The sequence below is a fragment of the Cebus imitator genome, unplaced genomic scaffold (genome assembly GCF_001604975.1).
Source record: "Cebus imitator isolate Cc_AM_T3 unplaced genomic scaffold, Cebus_imitator-1.0 Scaffold67, whole genome shotgun sequence".
In the NCBI taxonomy this organism is placed as follows: Eukaryota; Metazoa; Chordata; class Mammalia; order Primates; family Cebidae; genus Cebus; species Cebus imitator.
Window position 1 is genome coordinate 3,972,301 of NW_016107382.1, and position 26,287 is coordinate 3,998,587.

General features: G+C 39.6%; 1 protein-coding gene across 2 annotated transcripts in view; it reads left to right on the forward strand.

The window, feature by feature from the left end:
• Positions 1-11,921, forward strand: part of E2F7 (E2F transcription factor 7) — a 45,734-nt gene extending 33,813 nt beyond the window's left edge. The window contains exons 10-13 of one of the 2 annotated variants that reach the window (XM_017530616.1): positions 2,239-2,740; positions 4,506-4,761; positions 6,618-7,039; positions 8,975-11,921. In XM_017530616.1, coding sequence (XP_017386105.1) covers positions 2,239-2,740; positions 4,506-4,761; positions 6,618-7,039; positions 8,975-9,145 — 1,351 coding nt within the window. In that variant the 3' untranslated portion in view covers positions 9,146-11,921. The remainder of the gene's footprint in view (positions 1-2,238; positions 2,741-4,505; positions 4,762-6,617; positions 7,040-8,974) is intronic. The other variant, XM_017530617.1, reaches the window with a different exon arrangement.
• The last annotated feature ends 14,366 nt before the right edge of the window (positions 11,922-26,287 follow it).

Here is a 26,287-nt window from a genome sequence, read left to right on the forward strand (position 1 = left end):
AAAAAAAAAAAAAAAAAAAAGGTTATATAACTTTCCCAAAGTCACATTGCTAATAGGTGACAAAGCTGGGATTAAACCCAGGCTGTCTGACTTAAAATTTGGGCCTGATTTTGAAAGAAATCATATATCACCAGAGAAAGCAGAAGAAATGCTAGAAAAGTGTTTAACGACAGACATGTGAAGAAACAGGTTACAAGGCAGAACCAGGGAGTAGAAGAGCCAAAGCCTGGCTTGTTTTGCTGTCATGGTTTGTCCAAACAGGACAGGAAAAGGAAAAATCATTCAGCAGAAGAGGTTAGGTGTTGGAAGTAACTAGGTCAAGCTGGCAAAAAGCTTTGAAAGCCAGAGAAGAGTTTGGATTCATCAGGGAAACCGTAAAGAGCTATTGTAGGTTCTCTGATGAAGATCATCCTGGCTACTTCTCACAATTGGGATTAGGCATACAGAAAGGCAGGTCACAGAACAGAGCATTTGCAGTCGTTCTGGTCTGCTGTGAAACAGAGCTGAGCTATATACAGCGGAGCTGGAAAGAAAGGGAAACCAGTGTGAGACAGTGAGTTGGCTGGGCGAGCTAAAGGAGACGAGGCATAAGAAAGCACATCTGCATGTCAGGTGATGGTGATGTCATTGGTGGAGACGGAGAAGTTGAAGGTGAATGGCTGGTGGGGGGATGGTGGGTGATGTGCCTAGGGTGGCCATGTTCAGTTTCATAGAGCTGAGCAATACCCATTACTCAACCAGAGGCAGCTGATTGGAGAGGTGATCATCTCTGCAGCCCAGTGCACTCTGTTTTATTCTCAGCAGCACAGTGGGGAGGGAAATGGTGGGCACAACAGGTCTTCATGATTCCATCAGAAAACAAAGAAATCCTGGTCCTCTGTTTACCGGTTTTTTGTTTTGTTTTGTTTGGCTTTTGCTTTTTGGAGACAGAGTCTCCCTCTTGCCCAGGCTGGGGTGCAGTAGCGCTATCTCAGCTCACTGCAAACTTCACCTTCCAGGTTCAAGAGATTCTTATGCCTCAGACTCCAGAGTAGCTGAGATTACAGGCGTGCACCACCACGCCCAGCTAATTTTTTTATTTTTAGTAGAGGTGGGGTTTCGCCATGTTGGCCAGGCTGGTCTCAAACTCCTGACCTCAGGTGATCCGCCTGCCTCAGCCTTCCAAAGTGCTGAGATTACAGGCGTGAGCCACCAAGCCCTGTCCTCTGTTTACTATTTCCTAAGGGATTGTTCTTCTCGATTCCTAAAAATATACTAAGAACATAAACATGGTTTTAAATGTTTGGAAATTTTTCCAAATGAAATGCCCAAACATTGTTTATATCTTATTTATTTCATTTTCTTATTTTAGGGACAGGGTTGCCCAGGCTGGAGTGCAGTGGCATAATCATAGCTCACTGCAGCCTCAAACTCCTGGGCTCAAGCAATCCTCCCTCCTAGTCCCCCAAAGGAGGCATGAGCCACTGTGCTGGTCTATAATCTTACACATTTATGGGACTTAATTTTGATTGTGTGCTGCCTAAAATTTTGTTAATAACACTGAGCAGAATGGGACAAGAATGACAGAATATAATAATTTAGAAGATGTTTGTTTCCTCACTGCCCACTTATTTCATACTACATTTGTGAAATGAGACAAATGAGATTCCTCTTTTTTTAAATCAAAGTCCAGTCTCTGTTAGTCTCCCAGAGTCTCTCACAGTGACTGAGAACATGGGCTTTGCCATCAAACAGATATGGGCAGGGGGCCCAGCTTCCCACTTGAGAGCTGGCTCACCCAAGGCAGGGTACGGTGATCAACCTCTGCGTGTCATTCAGTCCTCCTCACTAGTAAACTGGGGGAAATAAGAGTAGCTATTATTATAATAATTGCATAAATTGTTATAGTATTATGCTAATTATAATAGTATGTACATGCATGGCAAGGGTCTAAGTGCTTGGTAATTGGTAATTGATAACTATCAGTTGTGGAAGAGATGAAGGAGGAATGAATGTTCTCTCTCACCTGAGATTCCAATGGCTTTTCCCTCATCGGCTCTCCCACCCCATCCTAACCATTTATCCAAGCTACACCTGCACATTTGCCTCTGGGATGAGCCAACATGTGCTCAGCAAGTGCACTTTCCTATCTGCCTGAGGAATATTATCTCATTGCTGATTTGGCATGACTCTCTTTGGGAAAATAAAGGGTCAGGAGTTGGTAGACTGTGCTAACTTTGTTGTTTCTTTTTATTACAGGGGAAAAGCCTTTGCCAGCAAGAAAGTGGTGCCTCCATCAAGTGGCTTGGACCCTGTTGCTCCTTGCCCTGTCCTCTCTGTTGACTCAGAATATTGTGTTAATCCTTTAGCCCACCCAGTATTTTCTGTTGCTCAGACGGACCTGCAGGCATTCTCCGTGCGGAACGGTCTGAATGGACAAGTAGACATCTCACTCGCTTCTGCAGCCTCTGCTGTGGAGAGCTTGAAGCCAGCTCTCCTTGCTGGCCAGCCTCTAGTGTATGTGCCCTCTGCCTCACTGTTCATGCTATATGGTAGTCTGCAGGAGGGAACAGAGTCAGGGTCAGGATCAGAGAGAGATGGCAGAAGCTCAGAAGCCCCAGCCACAGTAGAGCTGTCATCCACACCCTCAGCTCAGAAGCGCCTCTCCGAGGAGAGGAAGCCTCAGGAGGAGGAGGAGCCAGCCACAAAAAGGCAAAGCAGGGAATACGAAGATGGCCCGCTGTCGCTTGTCATGCCCAAGGTAAGGGAGTGCCAGTGGATGTGTTTGGCGACATCCTGTTAGCCCTGAGCTTCTTCCTAATGAAGATACACTGATACTAATAAGTGATGGAGTCTGGAATATGGGGCTATTTCATGTCACTTTCATAATTAATTAAGGACTGGAGTGGCTCTGCCAAAAATCTTCCCCTAAAATAGTGCGTAAGAAAGGACATGGATGAACCTGGAAACCATTATTCTCAGAAAACTGACACAAGAACAGAAAATCAAACACCGTATGTTCTCACTCATAGGCGGGTGTTGAACAATGAGAACACATGGACACAGGGAGAGGAGCACTACACACTGGGGTCTGTTGCAGGGGAAAACAGGGAGGGACAGCGGGGGGTGGGGAGTTGGGGAGAGATAGTATGGGGAGAAATGCCAGACATAGGTGAAGGGGAGGAAGGCAAGAAATCACACTGCCACGTGTGTACCTATGCAACAATCTTGCATGTTCTTCACATGTAACCCAAAACCTAAAATGCAATTAAAAAATAAAATAAAACTGAGATGGAAAAAATAAATAAATAAAAAATTAAAAAAGGTGATTTTTATAAAACTCACACTTTGTATAAAATGCTAAAAAGTATAAAGAAGAAAAAAGGTTACTCAGAATGCTACCACATAGAGGCATCGCTGTTAACATTTTGTAGATTTCCTTCCAGTCTTTTTTACATCCTTTCTTTTTTAAACAAATTAGGATCACTGAAATAATCATCTTAATCCAGGATGCAGCTGAGTTCCAGAGGGAAGAACGTGGGTGCTCTCTGGCTATCAGATCTATGCTTGGTCAGTTCTCACTGCTCAGTGATCCTGTTTCCCTAGCTTCAAAATGAAAAGAGCAAAAATCTGAGCTGTCCACGTCTTCTGCTTAGTAGCCATTCAGAGGTTAATGAGATATGACCAGTAAAACTCAGGAAGCAGGAGCACTGTCATTACAGTGGTTTGCAGTGGGTCGGCTGGGCGCACTTCATGGAAATCATTAGACTAATTAAGAACCTTTCTCTATTTTTTTTCTCTTGCCAGAATGAATTTTTCTCATTTCGTAGATAGCCTGGGGTTGCAGATCAAAACTGAAAGACTGGCTGGCATATGTCTTAGGTAACCAAGACATCTTGGATCAGCCCACAGTTCTTATAGGACCCCAAAAGACTGGTATCAACACCCTTTACATACGTTACCAGCTCAGAAACCTATCTCCCAGTCTAACCACCATGGCTAGTTTTCCACTGCTAAAATCTTTTATCATTTCTCTGCTTAGAAATCACAATAGATGCATATGACATGACATTTATTTTCAGACCATTCCTACAAAAACAATGAAAACACTGACATACACAAATCAGTGTGGCACACAGCTATATCCTACCTTTATGCTTATGTGTTAGTAATATTAAGAAAGCTGTTATTAATATTTACTAATCCCAGCACTTTGAGAGGCCAAGCCAGGCGGATCACCTGAGGTCAGGAGTTTGAGACCATCCTGCCCAACATGGTGAAACCTCGTCTCTACTAAAAATACAAAAATTAGCCAGGCATGGTGGCACACCCCTGTCATATCAGCTACTCAGGAGGCTGAGGCAAGAAAATTGCTTGAACCCGGGAGGCAGAGGTTGCAGTGAGCCGAGATCATGCCACTGCACTTCAGCTTGGGCAACAGAGTGAGACTGCATCTCAAAAAAAAAAAAGGATTTACTACTGGAATTTTGACTTGCTTTCCTGCTTCCTGGTTTGGTTGTGTTTAGAAACCCTCAGATTCCACGGACCTTGCCTCTCCCAAGACTATGGGTAACAGAGCGTCTGTACCCCTCAAAGACATTCATGTGAATGGCCAGCTCCCTGCTACAGAAGAGATTTCAGGAAAGGCAACAGCAAACGGTTTTGTTTCTTCTGAATGGGGAAATCCTTCAAGAAATACAGATGTTGAAAAGCCTTCAAAAGAAAATGAAAGCACCAAAGAGCCTTCTTTGCTACAGTATCTTTGTGTGCAGTCTCCCACAGGTAAGGGATGTCATCATGTCTTAGAGTCCCTTGTGGCAGTCAGATCCTGAAGTGGATTTTTAAATTTTTGTCTGTGTCACCTAACCAAAGTGGCTTATTGATGTGCCTGAGTCATTTTACTCAGCCTCTTTGTTCTCTCCATCTGCAAATGAAGGGAGAAGCTGCTTCTACTTTCACCAACTTCAGGAATAATGAGAAAATAATTAAGGCAGGTGATTAAAAAAAAAATACATTAAACTTTATTTGGTGAAAAAAGCACGGTAATTCAGCTGAATCTAGCATTGCTTTAGTATAATAATATGAACGTGTTAGCCATTGCATGCAGCTAGTGTTTTGAGGTCTTGAACATCTAGAGATACTGGATATATTGCGTCGTGGTCAAGTGCCAGGTCTTGGAGTAAGAGGGCTTGACATTTAAAACCACTTAGTATCTGCGTGAACTTCATCCCCATTGGTTAAACAGCAGTAATAATAGCACCTGCTTCATATGGGTGCTGTGAAAATTGAATTAAATTTAATAAGATAATATATCTAAAGCACTTAGAATAATAGCACCTGGCACTTAATAAGACTCAATAAATGCTGTTACTATTTTGAATTAAAGCCAAAATACAGTAGACACCAGACTTTTAAAGTATGTATTTTGTACATAAAGCTGCTCTTGATGCAAAGATACCTAAATTGATTTTCCTCAATTCCTTGTTGGTTTAAGCCTAACCTGCTAGATCAGGTTAGGTAAGTATTTATGATCATTCACTTATTTAGAAAAAATTATCTATCCCTTTAATATCTTTTAGTGCTCTCCCTAAGCACTGAGTATTGGGAACACCCGGATTAACAAAAATAGATTCAGCCCCTGCTGAATGAAAATTACAGCCCAGCACAGGGGTTTTTAACTTTTTCTGTGCCATGGACCTTTTGGCAGGCTGGTGAAGGCCATGGATACCGCCTCATAATGTTTACAGATGTATAGAATTAAATATATGGGATTACAAAGGAAGCCAATTATATTGAATTTAGCTAGGAAAACCATTTTAAAAATTACTGATAGTAATAAAAAAGACCTGGCAACCAGCCCAGTACTATCAAAATTTCCAAGTTGTGCTGAGCTTAACAGTATATTAAGAAATCTGTAAGAGCTTGAATATGTATTTATCTGTACTGTTTCCTAATGACAAAGTCAAGGTATTGATTTGTTGCCTGCAATAATTTAGGTATTTATAAAAATAAAGATACATTGGCCAGGCACAGTGGCTCTTGCCTATAATCTCAGCACTTAGGGAGGATGAGGTGGGAAGATAACTTGAGCCCATGAGTTTGAGACCAGCCAGGCAACATACGGAGATCCTGTCTCTACAAAAAGAAAAAAAAAAAAAAGAAATAGCTGGATATGGTGGCATACTTGTGATCCTAGCTACTCAGCAGGCTGAAATGGACTACTTGAGCCCAGGAGGTTGAGGCTACAGTGAGCCATGATCACACCACTGCACTCCAGCCAGGGTAACAGAGCAAGACTGTCTCAAAACCAAACAAAAAATAAGTAAATAAATAAAAATAAAGATGTAATCTTTCCCATCCAAGCTTTTTGCCTTCTCAGTTTGGGTTCAGTGGAACTCAGGTTAAAAACTTCACGAGCATCAACCAAATGATCACACAGGTAAATGTGGGATTACAGTCTTGGCCACCGCTGTGTAGAGCAGGGTGTGGGCTGTTTTGCCTAGTCAGCTGGGGGAAGGTCTCATCATGCACTGATTTTTTTGGGGACTCCCTTTTGAAAGGACCATGACAAATGTGAGCTTGAACGGTATCCTCATGATGACATACATTGATTTTCGCCTGTTCTGCTTCTCTTTCAGGATTAAATGGTTTCAATGTACTTTTATCTGGCAGCCAAACCCCCCCTACTGTGGGCCCATCCTCAGGTCAGCTGCCGTCTTTCAGTGTCCCTTGCATGGTCTTACCCTCTCCGTCTCTGGGCCCTTTTCCTGTTCTCTATTCTCCTGCAATACCGGGCCCGGTTTCTTCTTCTCCTGGTGCTCTCCCAAACACAGGACCTGTGAATTTCAGCTTGCCTGGCCTTGGATCAGTAGCCCATCTTCTCGTCGGCCCCACAGCTGTGGTTAATCCAAAGTCATCCACACTCCCTTCTGCAGACCCTCAGCTTCAGGGTCAGCCCTCACTAAACCTGAGTCCAGTGATGTCACGGTCACACAGTGTCGTCCAACCTGAGTCCCCCATTTACGTGGGACATCCAGTCTCAGTAGTAAAATTACAACAGGTGAGGCCTGAAATTTCCTGAAGACACCATCACTCTGGGAAGGGGTATGCCTGTGATTAACCAGCTTTCATTTTAGCCACAATGACTCCCAGACAGAGGCACTAGGTCAGGCTCCACCCGGCTTCCATTGTAGACTCAGAGTTATTTACTCCTTTTATAAAGCACTGAGACATGAGGCAAGAGATCCTATGCTTTAAAGGTGAAAATGTATGTTTTTAGTTGTCATTCTGTTTTCTGTTTCTTAAAATTAGAGGGGACGTGTTTCGGGCATAGTTTGGGGGGATTTTTGAGGAATGCTGAATATTTTTACTATTTTGATGATCTTCAAGCTTTTATTTTCACTAGGTCAATAAAAAAAGCCACCCTAAATTATACAGCTATAAAAACTATCAAAGGAAACTTGATAGTAACTCAGAGACTCTTAGCCCATCAGTCATTTCTTGTTTGTGTATATAATGTCTGTATGCATATACATTATACATATATGTATATGCATACAGACATTATAAACACATGTATTATATGTACGGACATGTATTATAGAATACATATATAATGCATAATGTATTATACAGTACATATGTCTGTACATTTAATACATATGTATATGCATATATAATACATATATATTTCATAATACATATATGTCTACATCTACATCATTATATAATGCACAGGTATTATATGTACAGATATGTGTTATATAATACATATGTGTATATATGTATATGTATAATATATGCATACATTATATAATACATGTGTGTATGTACATGTGTTATATGTATATACATATATAATACATAGAAGTATGTACATATAATGCATGTGTTTTGTATGTGTATGCATTTATAGATGCATATAATACACATATGTATTGTTTTATGGCTGTATAATTAAAATTTAGGGTGGCTTTTATTGACCTAGTGAAAATAAAAGCTTGAATGTATTGTATGTATATGCATGTATATATACATATAATACATGTGTTATATGCCTATATATACAATACACACATGTATTCACGTGTCCTATATCCCCAGTGTATATAATACATATATGAATTATATATGTATATACATCTGTACCTACTCAGAAAACATAAACATTTACATAAAGATATTATCAATATAAGTTAGTGAGTCTGTGTTTGTCCCCCAACTTCCATTTGTAGTTCAGTCAATAAATATTTGAATTCCTATTATATATTAGGTTGTTTACAATGATTACCTACTCTCCCAGATAAAGAGTTATGTTTGGCCAAAAATATTTTAGACAAGCTGTTCAAAGGCTCAAAAGTTTGCTAGACATCGAAATGAACATGTTAGTTTCCAAACAAGGTGATTATAGCATAACATAGAATTTTCTATTACCATGTCCAAGGCACTGTTCTAGGCAGTGAAGATAAAGCAGTGAACAGGATAATGGTCCCTGCCATTTTAGGGCACATTAAGGGAATAAATATTTAGCATTTAACATTAGGGGATAAGTATTAGCAAGTAAAGAGAAAGAGCCAAGACATAAACCATGTTGGCCTCACATGCTCTAAAGTGCTTTACAATTATTATCTTATTTAATTCTTACAACCTTGTGAAGTCAGTGCTTTTACCATCCCTGCTGGATGGAGGAGGAAACCGAGGGACCAGACTGCTTAAGTAACTTGCCCATGGTTGGAGAGCTCAGTCCCTGCCTCCAGATGCCACACTTGTAACCTCTTTGGTTGACTGCCTTTCTGCACCCAAAACAATAAATATGAATTTAATTTTCAGTTGTGGTAAGTAGAGGAGACAAACGGGGTAAGTGTGTTAGGAAAGCAAAGAAGAAGGAACATCTGCCTCTGGATCCTAACACACAGGTCAATAAAGGGCTGCCTTTCCACTCAGAGATCGGAAACAACGTGGCTTCACTTCTGTTTTTACCTTTTTCTTTTTTTAGTCACCAGTTCCAGTGACCCCCAAGAGCATGCAACACACACATCGTGAGACATTTTTCAAGACACCTGGCAGCCTTGGAGACCCTATCCTGAAGAGAAGAGAAAGGAACCAGTCACGAAACACCAGCTCAGCCCAGAGGAGACTAGAAATCCCCAGCGGTGGGGCCGACTAACCTGCCGCTTTGCCAGGTGCGGTGGGATCAAACGCCCTGAGAGTCCCTGATGTCCGACGCGGAGTGCAAACCATCCTGTCATGAGCACATGTCCTTCTCGCTTTCATCCACACTTCTGTTAACTTCCCATCATCATGAATCATCTGTTTTCCTGAAAGTAATTAACTGCGCATTTAATACCAGTTAGAGTTCAGACTCTGCATGGTGTCATAGTGGAAGCACCGACTGACTTATGGTTTTGATTCAAGAATCATCTTACTGCTGGAAGGAGATCTGAATAGGCTACTGGAGCCTTGTGGTTTTTCTAAAGGGGGCTGCTGTCTAGCACTTAACTAGGGTAAGCATTCTTAACATGTATTTCCACTTGCCCTGAGTAAATCTGTGGTGAGAGAAGCTTCCTTTCTGCAGTTTAAAAAGCTACTGCTTCCTTAGGCTTCATCAGAAAGCCACCTTCAGTTGTGAATCCTATGATATTATTTATTTTGTTCCTGAAGTGGGATTTAGTGCAAAAAGTTTACAACTACAGTCTAACACATTTTTTCAGGGTATGACGACTTGAATGTTTATACTTTTATTCTATAATTTGCCCTGCACTTATTCTACAACCTAGTAATAATGTGGATAAATGTATCTACATGACACATGTCAAGACCAAAATAACTGTGAATGACACACCTTGCTGTAAATGAACTGTGCTAACCCTGTCTGTGGGCATGAGAACAAAGATGAACTCTAGAACTCTAGCAGCCTAACTGCTGCTTCTCAAATAACTGTGTGAACAGTGAGATATTACTGTTGTTTTTCTAAAAATCCTACTGTGCTCAATTTCCTTCACTCCATGCCCTGCATTTTTTATTCAAATGTTTAACTGTAGAGCTATCAGATATGGATGCTTTCTAACAATTGCTGTTTGTAAAATAAATCAAGATGGTAGAAAGTGATTATATGGAAAATTGGAACCTGGATGAGACCTTTTCATTGAATTCTGAAGAGTAATGATGTGAAAATTGATATAGGGCAATAGAGATGATTCTTTTGTTTTTCCTCTACTTCATGTCTGGAAGAGTAACAGGGAAAACGGATATACTATGTTTCATATCTAAGGTCATTCAAACCTTAGTAGATGGTACCTCTGAAAAAGAAGAATGGTGAGTGCAGGGGTTGGTTGTTCTAGCATAAATACAATTCTGGAAACTTATGCAATTTCCCTTTTTTAAACCACATTACTTTAGGGGTGCATTAAGTAGCCAAACTGTCCTAGTTCTTTGTATTCCTAGACTTGATGATATGTACCTTTCTCGTCTCTTCAGAGTAAATGGCTCCCTTCTTTCCTTCCTACTTTCCTTCATTCCCTCTTCCTAACTCCCTTTTACTTCTTTTCTTCCTTCCTTCTTTCTCTCTTAAAACTTCTATATTAGATGTAGAATCCTGGTGTAGGGTTTATATTTTATTTTTATTCTTTGACCCAATAAAATGTTCTATGAAAGAATAAAAATATTAATTTAAGAGACTCTGGGAGTCTGAGTAAAGTAGCTTTATATTAACTATAGGATAATATTAGCCTTATTACCCCTACAAAATTTTTTAAAACTTGAGGTAGGTAGCTACATTAAATAAATTTGCTACTTATATAAAATTTTTATCAACACTAAACTTTTAAAGTTTACAAGATTTTTTTTTTCCTTTTTACAGTCTTCTATAGAGTTAGATTAAAAATGTGGTTTTAACCGTCAACAATTGCATGGTAATGATGACCCTGAACTAAAACTGATGGGTTTTCTATTAAAACAAATAAAAATATGCCTTTTTAAGGTTTAAATCTATGCAGGGTATATGCATTTTAACTCCGCCATGTTTAAGAACTTCCACAAAATATTTCACAGAGAGGTCTGCATTTAGATGGAAACACAATTTGCTTTTCCCCCCTCACTGTTCTTGGATGCTCTCTACTTGTTTTAACATTTTTGCTATCTTTTCTTTTATTATTCTGATCACGATATGACCATATTAACCTCAGAATACATAATTCTTGAGAGGTGTTAAGAAGCAGTCCCACTGGTGAGGACATTATGACTTGGTGATCATACTTAGGAATAGGAAACCAAGGACAATTGCTTCTGTATCCAGTATCTACTTCTTAATGTGGCTTTATATGTAAAAATAAAATAAGAATGCAGTGGTTGTTTCTGTCAAGAAAATGAATCTTACAGAACAACCGGTGGAAATGAAGCTGCTGTGCTAGACTTGGATATTTTGGGTAGTGAAGAAGCAATGGCAATCTTGAGTCTATTATTGTATAATTTAGTAAAAGAAACAAATAATCGTTGGTGATCCTACTAAGAGAATGCAGCTTTTTTGAGTCGTCACAGAGGCTGTGTGTGCCCTACACTGTCCAGGGTTTGTAAAACCCTTTCATTCTGGTACAAGAGTCGGGGGTATAACTTTTATACTTGAATTTACCTACCAAGTTTACATTTCTCAATTCCTTTTTGTAAGGTGCTATTTCTGTATTTAAATAACTTTCTTTTAACGTAAAGCTGCTTTCTGCTTATCTTATTGCACTGCTAGTTGCATGTAGGTATTAATTTTATTGCTGCTTACTGCTTTTGTTTTATTATCTAGCTCTACTCTTTTTCCTAATGGCTATATTATCTATAGCTATTTACTTGTAACTGTACTACATATAAACTGATTTTTTGTTCTGATTTTTTTTCTAATATTTTTAGGAAAATGTTAAGCTTTGTAAAGTAGCAATAAAAAATAATTCATTTAAGAAGAGATGGTGGTTGTATTTCTTGGTAGGCTTTTTTTGCATACTGTTTTGAGTAAAATGATTAACAGTTACAACATAGCTAACGAGGCCCTCATAAACACAAGTCAGATCTTTTTGCTGAGACCACCCTGTGGTTGCTAAATGCTGAAACTTACTGCATTGGAATTACATGGAGCTTGCGGGGGTTGAGGTACTGTGCAGTTGAGCTTCTGATTTCTACTAAGTCCCAATCCCTGCAGGTTTGGAGCTTCCAGATGATTCTAATGTTTATCCAGTCTAGGAATCAGGTTAATGCAGACCACCCCTCAACTTCTTGTAGCATCCATTAGGTTAAATGCTTCTCTGTAGCAAATGACCACCTTTCATTGAAAGCCAGTTTCTATGGTTAGCCTTCACTTTTAAATTGACCTGCAAGCAGACTTAATCTGATCTCCCCTAGCTGTTTATATCTCCAGAGTGATCTATGTTGCACTGTTGTTGGACTCTCCTGCTAAATTCTGAGGTGACGCTGGCAGATGCTTGAGCTGATAAAATGGACAGTGCTTCAAAGGCCTCATCTTGGGAGCATTTGCCTGAACTTCCTGTGATGCCAGCAATACATATTCTTCCAGCTGCAGTTCTCCCTCTGCTGCTGGTTCTGTCCATTCCACACAGACTCTTGAGCAGGATTTTCAATGGTCCTGGTCTGGCCCTGATACGGTTAACTGAATCATGGAGGTGTTTTCCCCATTCTGTCTCGTAAAGAATAAGTCTCACAAGATCTGATGGTTTTATAAGAAGAAACCCCTTTCACTTGACTCTCATTCCCTCTTTGGCTGCTGCCACGTTAGACGTGCCTTTCGCCTTCCGCCATGATTGTGAGGCCTCCTCAGGCACATGGAGCTGTGAGTCCATTAAACCTCTTTTTTCTTTGTAAATTGCCCAGTCTCAGGTTTGCCTTTATCAGCAGCATGAGAATGGACTAATAACAAGTCCTATCTCCCATCAGCCACATCCAGTGCTCTACCTTAATTCTAGGAGAGAAAATCCAACCAAACACACAGTGCTCCCTCCACTGCCAAAGCTGCTGGCCCACTCATCTCCCTTAGGTCCCCCAGGTAAGTCAGACACCAGAGCATACCCCTCACTGCAGGAAATAGGTGAGAGGGAAGCATCACGCTGAACACCTCCCCTTGTTGGCTCGTAAGTGGCAGAAGTAAAGAATTACGGCATAACTTCAAAGAGATCCTCACTAAATCCATTTCTTTTTCCATTCCTTCAATGCTTCCACAGACTTGTAGGTGAACACATTCAATACTTGGTTCACTAGTTTTGTAAAACTTCCTCCGTCAATCCTGCAGAGTCCAACACCTTTGGAATGCAGCATTTCCCATGACTTGGTGCTGTAGCCAAGCTTGCCATTCAGTCTGTTATAACAGTTACAAGCTGCCATTGTCCAGGATTTGCATTTTCCCAGGTGACAGTTATTTCACACTTACCAGAGTAACTTTTGATAGCTATTGATTTGTCTTTAGTGTGAAAATCAGTTTGATATTTAATGTCCTTTTCTTCCTGAAAATGCTTCTGAAATTAATAAATCATACCCAAAGCTAAAATCATTTTCTTATTTTCATTCTCTTACATCAAAATCCTCTTTTTGTAAATAACCCACTGGTAGTCTTCAATTTGACAGGCTCTTCTATTAATATAGAAACATCCAGTCTTGCCCCAACTGTGCTCTGAAGAACTCTGTTTTTTTTTTTTCTTTTTGAGATGTGGTCTCACTCTGTCACTAGGCTGGAGTACAGTGACATGATCTCATCTCACTGCAACCTCCAACTCCCTGGTTCAAGCGATTCTCCTGCCTCAGTCTCCCAAGTAGGTGTGTGCCACCACACCCAGCTAATTTTTGTATTTTTAATAGAAACAGGGTTTCACCATGTTGGCCAAAATGGTCTCGATCTCCTGACCTCATGATCTGCCCGTCTCAGCCTCCCAAAGTGCTGGGATTACAGGCATGAGCCACTGTGCCAGGCCAATATTCTTAATATTAAGATATTAACTCAATATTCTTAATATCAAGAATCAAAAGTGGATAATACTGGTAAAACAGTTATTTTTTTTTAACTGTAAGATTAGAGACACAAACTTAGAGGAAATTATATATACAATGTTATTTTTTAAACTGATTTGATTATAGACCATTTTTTCTTAGACTATCTTACAAGTAGCAGAAGATACTCCAAGAAGCACTGAATTAATTCCCTAAACAACCTCTAAAATTTACTTACTCTTCACTGAAAAGAAAAACAATACTAGCTTCTTAAGGGCAGAGCCCATAGGTGATTCATATCCATATTTACCATACCCAGAACAAAATGTGTATACAATAAAAAATTGTGGGGAACAATATAGGATGGATGAGTTAGCACAAACATTGTTTTTTAAAAACCTTAGAGAACTCTTTCATTGCATGGTTCCATGTACATAGCTTGTTTGTTTTGCTCATTTTTGTTGGTTTGTTTTAGAATGGCTTCCACAGTATCACCAATATTCATAAAACAAATTTAATCATAAAGGTTCTGCATTTAAACTTCAGTGGCATGCCATGCAGCGCTTTCCCCTTAAGCATGCTTTTCCAGTTCCTACGAAGTCTACTCTGGCTTTCAACTTGCCTGCCAGCTATGTGAGATATTACCTATTGGCCCTCAGCATTCATTTTCACTCCTTTTCCATGTTTTTTTCCCCATTTATTTTAATGCATTTTTGGTTTTGGGGTACATGTGAAGAACATGCAAGATTGTTGCATAGGTACACACATGGCAGTGTGATTTGCTGTGTTACTCCCTATCACCTACATCTGGCAGCTCTCCCCTTGCTATCTCTCTCCCGCTCCCCACCCCGCACCATCCCTCCCCTATTTCCCCCCAACTGACCCCAGTGTGTAGTGCTCTCTTCCCTGTGTCCATGTGTTCTCATTGTTCAACACCCGCCCATGAGTGAGAACATGCGGTGTTTGATCTGCTCTTCTGTCAGTTTGCTGAGAATGATGGTTTCCAGGTTCATCCATGTCCCTACAAAGGAAACAAACTCATCGTTTTTGATGGCTGCATAATATTCCATGGTGTATATGTGCCACATTTTCCCTGTCCAGTCTATCATCAATGGGCATTTGGGTTGGTTCCAGGTCTTTGCAATTGTAAACAGTGCTGCAATGAACAGGGCTGCAAGCCTGGCAACTAGGTTTCCCACATTTTAGATATGATTTTGTTAGTAAAACAGACTCATGCAAGATTTGGTAGATAGAAAGGAAGCTGAGGCTGTTCTCCCTCTAACAGTGGAAGCAACTCATGCACACATTGCAGCAGGCTCAGTTTTTGCAGCAGCCATACTTTTCTACTGTCTAGTCCAGGACCGTGTATCAGCTGTAACATTGGCTGTGGCTTGACACTGTTCCCAACCATTGTGCACGAGCAGCATTCCTCCACCCTCTGGGTAGCAGCCACGGTGGCATGATCCAAAAATACTTCACAACACCCCCTGGACTTCCACTTTCCCTCCCTTCCTACAATTGTGTAAGCACCTAATCCCCTGTATTAAAACCTTCCTGTTAGAAATACCTAGAGTTTTTTTTAACTTCTACATAGAACCCTGCAGTGCTGTCTCCCACCTCTACTCCCTTCTTCTCCCCACTTCTCTGCCCATCCTGTCATCCACTCTACTCTTGGTGGTCACATTATTCATATTGTTTTATTCATCCATGCCTTAGTGCCAGCCATTCCCTTTTCCTAACATGCCATGCCACCCGCATTTCTCTTTCTCTGTCAGATTGCCTCATATGCATTTTCCCAAACCCAGTTCAAATGTCCAGCCCTCAGAAAGAAGCTGTTTTCCTCATACCATTGTGAGATCCTTTAAGGCAAGAATTAAGTTTTTCCCATCTAGGGCCCAGCATTGGGCTTAGTATACGAACAAATAGTCAACTATGCTGAAAAGGATATGTAATCATGCATCCTGACTTATTAGAGTAGCTGTAGTTTAATATGCAATGGCAACATGAAAATAGTCAGTACAATAAACAGCAGCTTCTCACCAGAATCAAACATTTTATGCATAGCCCTATTGTCCCATAGTCATGCTAATTATTTATTTACTCAATAAACATTTATAGTTCCTATGCAAACAGAAATAGTCTTGGGAAGAGGGCATTCTACCCTCTTTTTCTCTCTTTAATAATGGTAGAGAATTCTGGAAACTTCATGCCCAATGGAACCTTAAAAATTATCTTATTTGTGCACCTCTTTTACAGGGAGGAAATAGAAACAAGGAAATTGAGCAAGTTACCCTGCATGAAACAGTAATTTAACCACAAAGCTGAGACCAGACCTCAGGACTCCAAATACCCCAGTCCTGCACACTCACCCCTGTGCTAGCCACTTACCAAGCTAAGGCAAATTGTTTTAACAAAATATGGTAGGTGTAGTTCATACAAACGCATCAAATAGGTGATCCGTACAATTCTCAGATTGTATGAATTTTATAGACCACACACTTGGATGTGCAGGAAGTTGCAATTTTATTATGCAGACCGTCCTCTTTTTAAACAGTAATGCAAGACTATAAAAACAATCATGCAAACTGAAAGTGTACAAAGCAATCTTCACATTTGAACTGGGTCTTGAAAGTTGCATATTAGATTGCTGGGTGGAAGGCATTTTAAGCCAAGTGACTGGTGCAAAAGCATGCAAGTATAATTGCGATTTTTCTGTGACCTCTTCAATTTTTATCAAGACATTAAAAATTCTCTTACTGTTGGCTATAAATATTTACAGAAATGAAAATATATTAAGACTCATATTGAGTATATAATTTATAATATTAGATAGATTGAGAATTAAAGTGTTTTATTACTTTGCAAAAAACTTATCAAGAGCAGTTTCAAGAGCACTGACTTTCTCATCAACATATAACTTATGATAAGTACTGAACATCTTTTATGTGCTTTGGTGTATTGTCATGCTCATTTCTAAGTTTTGATCAGCTTCCAACATTTTATTTTTTGCACTTTTGATTGCAGAAAATATCTCCGAGAGCTCATTAATAGGTGGGTTTCGCAGACATCACTTCCTCTGGGGCACCTCCATTGTTTTCATCACAGCCACCTTCCTCACAGGTTAATAAATTCACCCTCATTAAGTTTCCCTAACTGCATATCTACACCCTGTTTCATATGGTGCTTCCCTTTCATCTTTACTGGCCAATTCTCTCTTCTGATTATTCATTTTATTGAATGTCATGTGTCTATCACCAGGAAACAAACAGGCAACATGACTCCATGCTTTGCTGTCTGCATGAAGAAAGACTTTGTACACCAACAGTCTTCTAAAGAAATGACATGAATGCCTGTTGGTCATGAGGGCATCTGTTATTTATGGAGAGGGCATATCATAGTAACTGAAATCTGAACCATGTTATTAGAAGACTGATATTATTTAACCCATGACAACTGACATACATGCATATCAGAACCAGGCAAAGCAAGGGCTGCCCATATATATATATAAACATATATATATATATATATATATAAACATATATATATATAAACATATATAAACATATAAACATATATATATAAACATATATATATAAACATATATATATAAACACATATATATACACATATATATATATAGGAACTGAAGCACATGGGCTTCTGGGAGCTGAGGGAGGAGCAGGTGACGCTGACCAAAAATCAGGTTCTGTTAGAATAGAAAGGCATAAAACAGATGCTAGCTACAGCAGAAATTTCACTGCAGCCCTGACCTGCTTCTGCAGTCACACATCAAGCGAGGGCAGACTGGTTCTCAGTCCTTACCTGTTCAAATTGTCATCAGCTGAGATGTACAGTTTTCCTTCTGCTCTTTGGTCCCTATTGTCCCTTTTGATCTCATGGCAACTTCCTTGGACATCAAATCCACCCCCTGGAATACCTGGCTGGGCCTTGCCCGGCCCTCCTCATTGGAAAATAAGACTTCTATAGGTCAGCTAGCTCTTAGTTCAATGTCACCACAGCACTCACAGCCCCTAGGAAAGCTTTCTACTGCCTTACTCACAGCCCAGGGGCCCAGGAGAGGCTCCTGAGGCTGTCTTGGCTTCTCTCTGCTAAGAAAATCATTTAGGGTGAGACTAAGCCACAGTTCCATTTCCTGTGAAGTCTGCCCTCTTAGAGCCACCATTTCTGAAGCTTCAACTTCAAAAGCAATTAGCTTTTAAACCCTGCAAGGCCACTCTGTGAAGGCTTTCAATTATGTTGTGGGCATAAATCTTAGAGAAACTCTTATAAACAGAAAACAGATATAATGATGTTTATTGTGCCACTGTAACAATCAAAAGCTATAAATGGCTGGGCATGGTGGCTCTCGCCTGTAATCCCAGCACTTTGGGAGGCCAAGGAGGGTGGATCACGAAGTCAGGAGGTCGAGACCAGCCTGGCCAATATGGTGAAATCTCGTCTCTACCTAAAATACAAAAATTAGCAGGGTGTGGTGGTACACGCTTGTAATCCCAGCTACTCAGGAGGCTGAGGCAGAAGAATTGCTTGAACCCAGGAGGTGAAGGTTGCAGTGAGCTGAGATCATGCCACTGACTCCAGCCTGAGCAACAGAGCAAGACTCCATCTCAAAAAAATCAAACAAACAAAAGCTGTAAACAACCTGAAGTTCCAACAACATGGATAAATAAATTGTGATCTATTTCCATAAGGTACTACTACTGAATAGTTTAACTGAAATCGCTAGATCTATATGTAACAACATGGATATGTCTAAAATATATACTGCTTAGTGGAAAGAGCTGTAAGTACGGCAAATGTTAACAATTGGTCACTCTGGGATACAAATCTCATGTCTCTTTGTATTAATCTCTGTACTTTTCTGTATGATGAAAATAATTTTTAAAATTAAAATGAATACAATTGAGCCTTAAACAATGAAGGGGTTGGGGTGCTGACCTGTGTGTTGTTGAAAATCTAAATATAACTTTTGACTTCCCCAAAACTTAACTACTAATAGTCTACTGTTGACCAGAGGCCCCACCAATAACATAAACAGTTAACACATATTTTGTATGCTGTATACTGTATTATATACTGTATTCTCATATATTATATACTTATGTATCATATACTGCTCTTACAATAAAGTAAGTTGGAGAAAAGAAAATGTCATTAAGAAAACTATCAGGAAGAAAAAATGTATTTACTATTCTTTAAGTGAAAGTAGATCATCATAAAGATCTCCATCCTTATCATCTTCACCTTGAACAGGCTGAGAGGAAGAAGAGGGGTTGGTATTGCTGTCTCAAGGGTGGCAAAGGCAGAAGAAGCAAAGAAGGTAGAAGGCAAGGCAGGAGAAGCAGGCTTGCTGGGAGTAAGTGTTATTGAAAAAAATCCCCATATAAGTAGGCCCAAACAGTTCACACCCATGTTGTTCGAGGGTCAACTGTATTTTTAATATAACAATTTTAGAAAATGACAACCATCCATTTACTATAATTACCAATGGTTCCTAGATTTGGGATTTTCGTGATAAGTTATTACCTTAGCTTGAAGACCTGTGTTCTCTTCCTGGAGGAAGTTTGTATACCCTTGTCATGTTGAACTTAGCAGAGGCCATGAATTGCTACTTCTAAAGAAACTAGATGGAAATGATGTGTGTTCCTTTGGAACAGAAGTTTTGAAAGATTGCTCATGGTTTGCAAGATCTTGTTGTTCTCTCTGCCAAGAAACCAGATGTTCCAAATGGCCTGCTCTGTTGCTGTCTTGGGCAAGAGGCAGAGCTGTAGCCAATCTGCAAGGACCAAGGATTTGTCTTCAAGTTGTTGAGTTTTGGGGTTGTTTGCTACCTCGACCTAATTTGGCTATCCTGACTGGCACAGTTTAAAAACATAGTAAGTGAAGGGACCAACACAGTATGGCCAACGTGGGATTTTAGAAAATAAGAGCTTTCAAAATCATTGCTAGCATTTTCCAACACCATCTTTTGTTGTTGGTTTGTTTGGTTTTGGGGGTGTTTTTTTAGTGCAGAAGTAATTATAGCAAACTAAGAGTTATTTAAACTCAGTGAATCCAACACTGAAACCTAAACTATGCCTCCTTGACCCCATGGCAGCTCATTTTGACATCAGCCTTATGAAAAACTTCCTTAGGATAGTTTTTAGGATACACCAGTGATTTCAACATCAGCATGCAAAGACTTTTCAAAAAATAGATCTATACAGATAATTTTAAGGGCATTTATTCATGTGTATCTTCAAATTCCATCTGTATGCATCTCTAAAATGTATTTGGCTAGGTAATCTCTGGTCAACTTGAAGCTAGTTCTCTGTTGCAATCACCCCTTTCTCTAAGTTTTCCCTCTCCTTGCAAAAGAAGAACTTACCTCCCATGCAAGTGAAGGTTACAGAGGTTCCCTATCTGGGGTATAGATACCTCTAGAACATCCATCACAGGGACGATTCAAAATATTAGTGTCTGTGCTGAAAGAGTAAATGATTCTGATGACTGGGCACCAACTCCTGCTGCAGCTCCTGTGGTTTCTGATTCTTTGGCTGTCAAAATGCTTAAAGCAAAACCTAATCCACTTGTCCATTGGTCATTAAAAAAAGAAAATTATTTAAAGTATAAGTCGGCCAAGTGTGGTGGCTCACACCTGTAATCCTAGTACTTCAGGAGGCCGAGGCGGGAGGATCATCTGATGTCAAGACCGGCCTAGACAGCATGACGAAGTCTTGTCTCTACTAAAAATACAAAACTTAGCCCTGTGTGGTAGCAGGCACCTGAACCCAGGAGGTGGAGGTTGCAGTGAACCAAGATCGTGCCACTGCACTCCAGCCTGGGCAACAGTGAGACTCTGTCTCAAAAATAAAATGAATAAACAAAGTATAATTCATCTGGGGCAAATAACTTGGAAATTGTTTTAAAAATTCAGTTAATGCTGCCTAATAAAATTTCTTCCATTCTGATTTCTGTGACTGAAGCTTCTTGAGGCTTACAACTAGAGAAAAATGATAAATATGAATAGTATCAATGCTGACCCTTGCCTCATTCTAGCAATAATGAATATTCATCATGGATATGTAAACTAACTTTTAAAGCCTCATCTATTTAAAGTATTACTTTTTATAATGTTTAATAATTATTAATAAATATTTTAACATACTAGTGTTTCAATCAATTTTGTACTTAAAAATGTAAATAACTAAAGCCTTGTGGTCAACTGAAAAATTTTATAACTTAAATTTTAACTTATATATTTATTTTTGTTACAGAGAAATATATAGTGTTTTATATATACATAATATTAGGTATGGCATTAAATATTAAAACATAAATGTGTGTAAAACAGAATATAAGTCTGTTAGGGAAATGGAATTCAAATATAAGTCCAAAGAGGAAAAGGAATTATGTGAAAATTACTCATCTAAAAAAGACTTTTTGTGTAATTTAAAAATAGCTGATGGCGAATATCAGATCCCTCTGCTATTTAATTTCCCTTCGATATATTTAAAGGAGAAATACAGCAATTTTATTTTAAAATGTCAATATTCATAAACCATAGGAGATAATACTCTTTATAACCATTTAAACTTATAATTAAAATGTTTATATATCAACCGAAGAATGTTCCATAAATTTTCAAAATTCTTTTCAGGGGCACGTGAGCAAAACCATCTGAAGGCCTGCCTCAGAGATGGAGTTCTCACACCCATCCCTCATCCCTCCGCTCCCGCTGGGCTCCCTGCACTGTCCACTCGGTGGCAGTAGTGTCTGTGCAGCCTGACAGAATTCTAAAGCAAAATGACTCCTAAACCGTTTCCACATTTCATTTGCAATCATCTGTTAAATTAACAGTTTACATTTCCCTTGCACTAGAGCAATAAATGTCCACTGTGACTTACCACTGCAGAATTTCAAATTATTTCACTAAAATTTCCAGTCACGTAACAAATAAATAGCTATAAATACCAGAACTATATAAATCTCTTTTTACCCACCTGGGAATGAGCCGGACATTAAATTCATTTTTACACTCCTCTGTGCTTCTCTCTTCCCCACTGCTCACACAGTGTCTGCCCACCCCTCAGCTTCAGTTGCTAAGCAACGGAAAGAGCTTTGTTGTTCTTAAACACTAACCATTAACTGCCCTCATTTTCTCTAATGAGAACATGCCTGCAGCCCAAATTACCTCCTTTTCCTGAAAAACAGAGCAAGATGCTTATAACTTATGCTAATTATAAGGTAAATACCATCCCAATAGATAAATGCAAGAAAAGTAAATCCAGGAGGCTTGAGCAACTCTGAACGTAGCACACAAACACTGTATTCACAAGGGCCAATTTTCCCTTATTTAACAGATTATGATTTTAGTGAGCACCTATTATATGCTAGGCAGTGTGTGAGGTGCTTAACATGCATTATTTATTTTAATACTCAACCCCACTTTTTGAAGATTTTTAATGCCTCAGCATGGGGCAACTTTTTAAGATTGAGTTGGACAAAAAGGAAGGGAAAATGAGAATGGAAAACTGGCTTACCCCTTCACCAGTCATTCTTAGGAACATCTGTTTTTTGATCTTAATTTTTGCTTTATCTGGATTATAAAGGTCAGGCCCATGGAAGTTAAGTGACTTGCCTAGATTCTGTCAGATCCTAACCTCATGACCGCACACTGCCTCTTGCTCATATTGGACTCAGAATGATGTGGGAATTACTAACTTTCAACATCTTTGCCCGACATGTAGAAGTATGATGAAAATTTCTACATTAAAATTCTGACAGTCTCTTGATGCATGAAAGAAATGTTTGTGGTATGAGGGGAGTTGAATGACTCCAGTTTGAATCTTGCTTTGCCACTTGCATAACCTGAGAAAGCCCCCTTCTCATTTGGGGCCTCAATTTTTCCCCTGTAAAAATAAAGATAAATAGTATCTACCTCATAGGAATTATCTGAAGATTAATGCTGTGTATTAACTGGAGTATGTTAAACTCCCTGTAACAAATGGACTGCAAAGTACATAATGGTTCAAACACTAGGCAGGGTTTCTTCTTGCCCATCTTGCAGTGCAAGGCAGGCATCCCTCCTCAGCAGCATGCCTCAGCTTCTGGGGAACAGGTTGATGGCAGTTCTGAGGTCATCAACACAGGACTTCCAAGATCACCTAGGCATCATTTTCACCCTGGTAAGCTGGAAGCAGGAAAAAGGGGAAGGAGGGTATTTGAGAGGCTTCTGGGAGTCAGATCAGGAAATGGGACACCACTTCCACTCACATTCCATCAGCTGGCAGTCAGGCACAAAAACACAGCCATCTGCAAGAAGCTGAGAGATATAACCTGCCCAAGTACCCAGGAAGAAAAGAACCCAGATTTGGAGAATACCTAGTGATCTCTGCCAAGGGTTATATTTCTGTAATCATTTCTTACTATGCACACAGTAAGACTGCAGTTAGTATTAGCTTCTTCCCTTCTCTTGTCCCCTTCTTACTTTTTTATTTCTCTTTGTATCAGCCTTTCTACTATGTAAATAATATTTCTGACATAAGATATTACCATTGATCACAGTATAAAAACTCTTCAAATGATATCAGAACAGTAAAATAGAGATGAGATTATTTTTATTTAGAAAAACAAAACAAAACACCTCTTGCCAAGAAAGGATCTAGGCTTACTTATATTCATTATTTTAATTCTGATTATAATTACCTCTTTGCTAAGACATCATTGACTACAGAATACTTGACTTGCTAAACTACAAAGTAAAGAAATATTCTAAACAATACTGGATTCTCCATATTTTATTGTGTAAATATTCTAGAATATCATACGTTCTAGTGTTTGAGGAATCTCTCCAAATCAGTTTATCAAATTTTCCCTGTTTAGAAGTTAGAAAAAAATAAGTGTAAAGAGAGGTGACATGCCTAAAACCACAATGCTAGTCAATGGCAGGGCGGAGGCTCTTGACTTTTGGTCAAGATTATGAGGAAAATGTATCTAAAGCCCTTATCAGCACTCCAGAAATGGTGATAACTATTGAAGAGGCACATGCAAAGCGCTTTGCAAGTCTAGGGCAGCTCAACAGAAGCATAGACATAGCTGATTTCCTCAGTAGGCTGATGCGAAAATACCAGTTTTCCCCAGAAACAATATCATTTTTGGTCGAAGTCATTTATCAAATTAGCTATACAATTTTAAAGCAAGGAAAACAAGAGAGTTCACATTTGATGGGGAAATGAAGTGAAAATTGAAAGTTCCAGATCTGGGTGGGAGAACAGACTGGGGAAGCAAACCTAAGTGGAACAGAAGATATTTGCATGGAATGAGACAAGATGGCGGCGGTGGTGGTCAGTGGGCCTTCAGCAGCCAAGAGCCATCATAAAGGCTCTGAATAGCTAAGAAGGAGAGTTTTTTTCACCTTACTTATTAAACATGAGAGTTTATACAGGAAAAAAAAAATTGAAGACAAGTAGACAAATGTCATCATGCCATTTTAAAGACAAATCCATGCTTAGAGAGCAAAATGATTTGCCAAAGAAAAAAGCAGAGCCGAGACTTGACCATGGGTCCTTGACTCCAAATCCACCAATCTTTCCATGAACATATACTATAAAAAAGGGAAAAGTGGCTTACCAAAGACAAACTCTATTCACTTCATGATTTCACAGTTACAGACCATGGTAGATTGATCATAAACATGGCTCCTATTCTCTACTCACCCCATTTATCCACGCGGATTGCCATGTGACTGGCAGTTCTTTCTATCAGCTGGTAGAGTCTATTTCCTCACCTCTTAAACCTGGCTAGCTCTGTGACTTGCTCTGGTTCATGGAATACAGCAGAAATGATGACGTCTGTTTGAAGCCAGACCACAAGCGAACGCATGTGCTTCAGTTTTCTCATCTTTGGATTCCTGCCTCAACCATGAGAAACTGTCTGGGCTAGCCAACTGGAAGATGAGAGAGAAACTACTTAGAGTAGAGTAAATTCATGCCAGGAGCAACCTTCCTCAATCAGAAAACAGAAAACACATGAACGAGCCCAGCTAAGTTAGTAAAGCACAAACCTAAAACAACAACACTTAGCCTGCTGCAGTGGCTCACGCCTGTAATCCCAGCACTTTGTGAGGCCAAGGAGGGCAGATCACCTGAGGTCAGGAGTTCAAAACCAGCCTGGCCAATGTGGTGAAACCCCATTTCTACTAAAAATACAAAAACTAGCTGGGCGTGGTGGCAGGCATCTGTATCCCAGCTACTCAAGAGGCTGAGGTAGGAGAATCACTTGAAGCCGGGAGGTAGAGGTTGCAGTGAGCTGAGATCATCACACCATTGCACTCCAGCCTGGGCAACAAGAGTGAAACTTTGTCTCAAAAAAAAAACCTCTTTATTATTATTCTCTAGTCTACTGGGCAGGTCTGCCTGTCTTACAGTGCTTCCAACTGTCTATTCCCAATAGACTAGGGAATAATAATAAAGAGTTGTTGTTTTCAGCCATTACATTTGGGGTGGTTTGTTATTCAGTCATTGCTAACTGATACAAGGGAAACCTGGCATTCAGAACCAGATTGAGGATCAGGCTAGCCCAACAAATCCACAAAGATTCACCCAAGTATCACAGGAACATGTATCTGTGTGTGTGTATGTGTGTGTGTGTGAGAGAGAGAAATTAAATATATGTCAACTACCTCTACTTTCTACAGCTTTCTTTTGTAACTGGCAAAATGTATGTTGCTCCTGATTCTGGGAAAGTAGAGATTATTATTATGTAAAAACACAAAAATGACTCCTTTTAATCACAACCACACCGCCATTAAATAAATATTTAATAAATATCTAAAAACATTGTTACTGTTGCTTGAGAGAGGGTCTCGCTCTACTGCCCAGGCTGGAGTACAGTAGTACGATCTTGGCTCACCAAAACTCTGTCCCTGCTCCTTTCTGGCTCAAACAATCCTCCTGTCTCAGCCTCTCGAGTAGCTGGGACCACAGGCACTACCACAACACCCAGCTAATTTTTTGTGTTTTTTGTAGAGACAGGATTTCGCCATGTTGCCCAGGCTGGTCTCAAACTCCTGAGCTCTAGTGATCCAACCTGCCTTTGCCTCCCAAAGTACTGGGATTACAGACATGAGCTACCCCATCCTGCCAAATATCTAAAAATATTAAACCAAAGGGCACCAAGTAATCAAATGCACAAGGTACCCCTATGTTTTTGTTCAATCGCCTGCTTTGTATATAGATCATGGCATAAAAATGCTCATAGGAGAGCATACTAATTGTCCTCATTTCCTCGAGAAACATCAAAAGCAAATGGCAAGAGGAGTGCTTTTCTAGCCCAG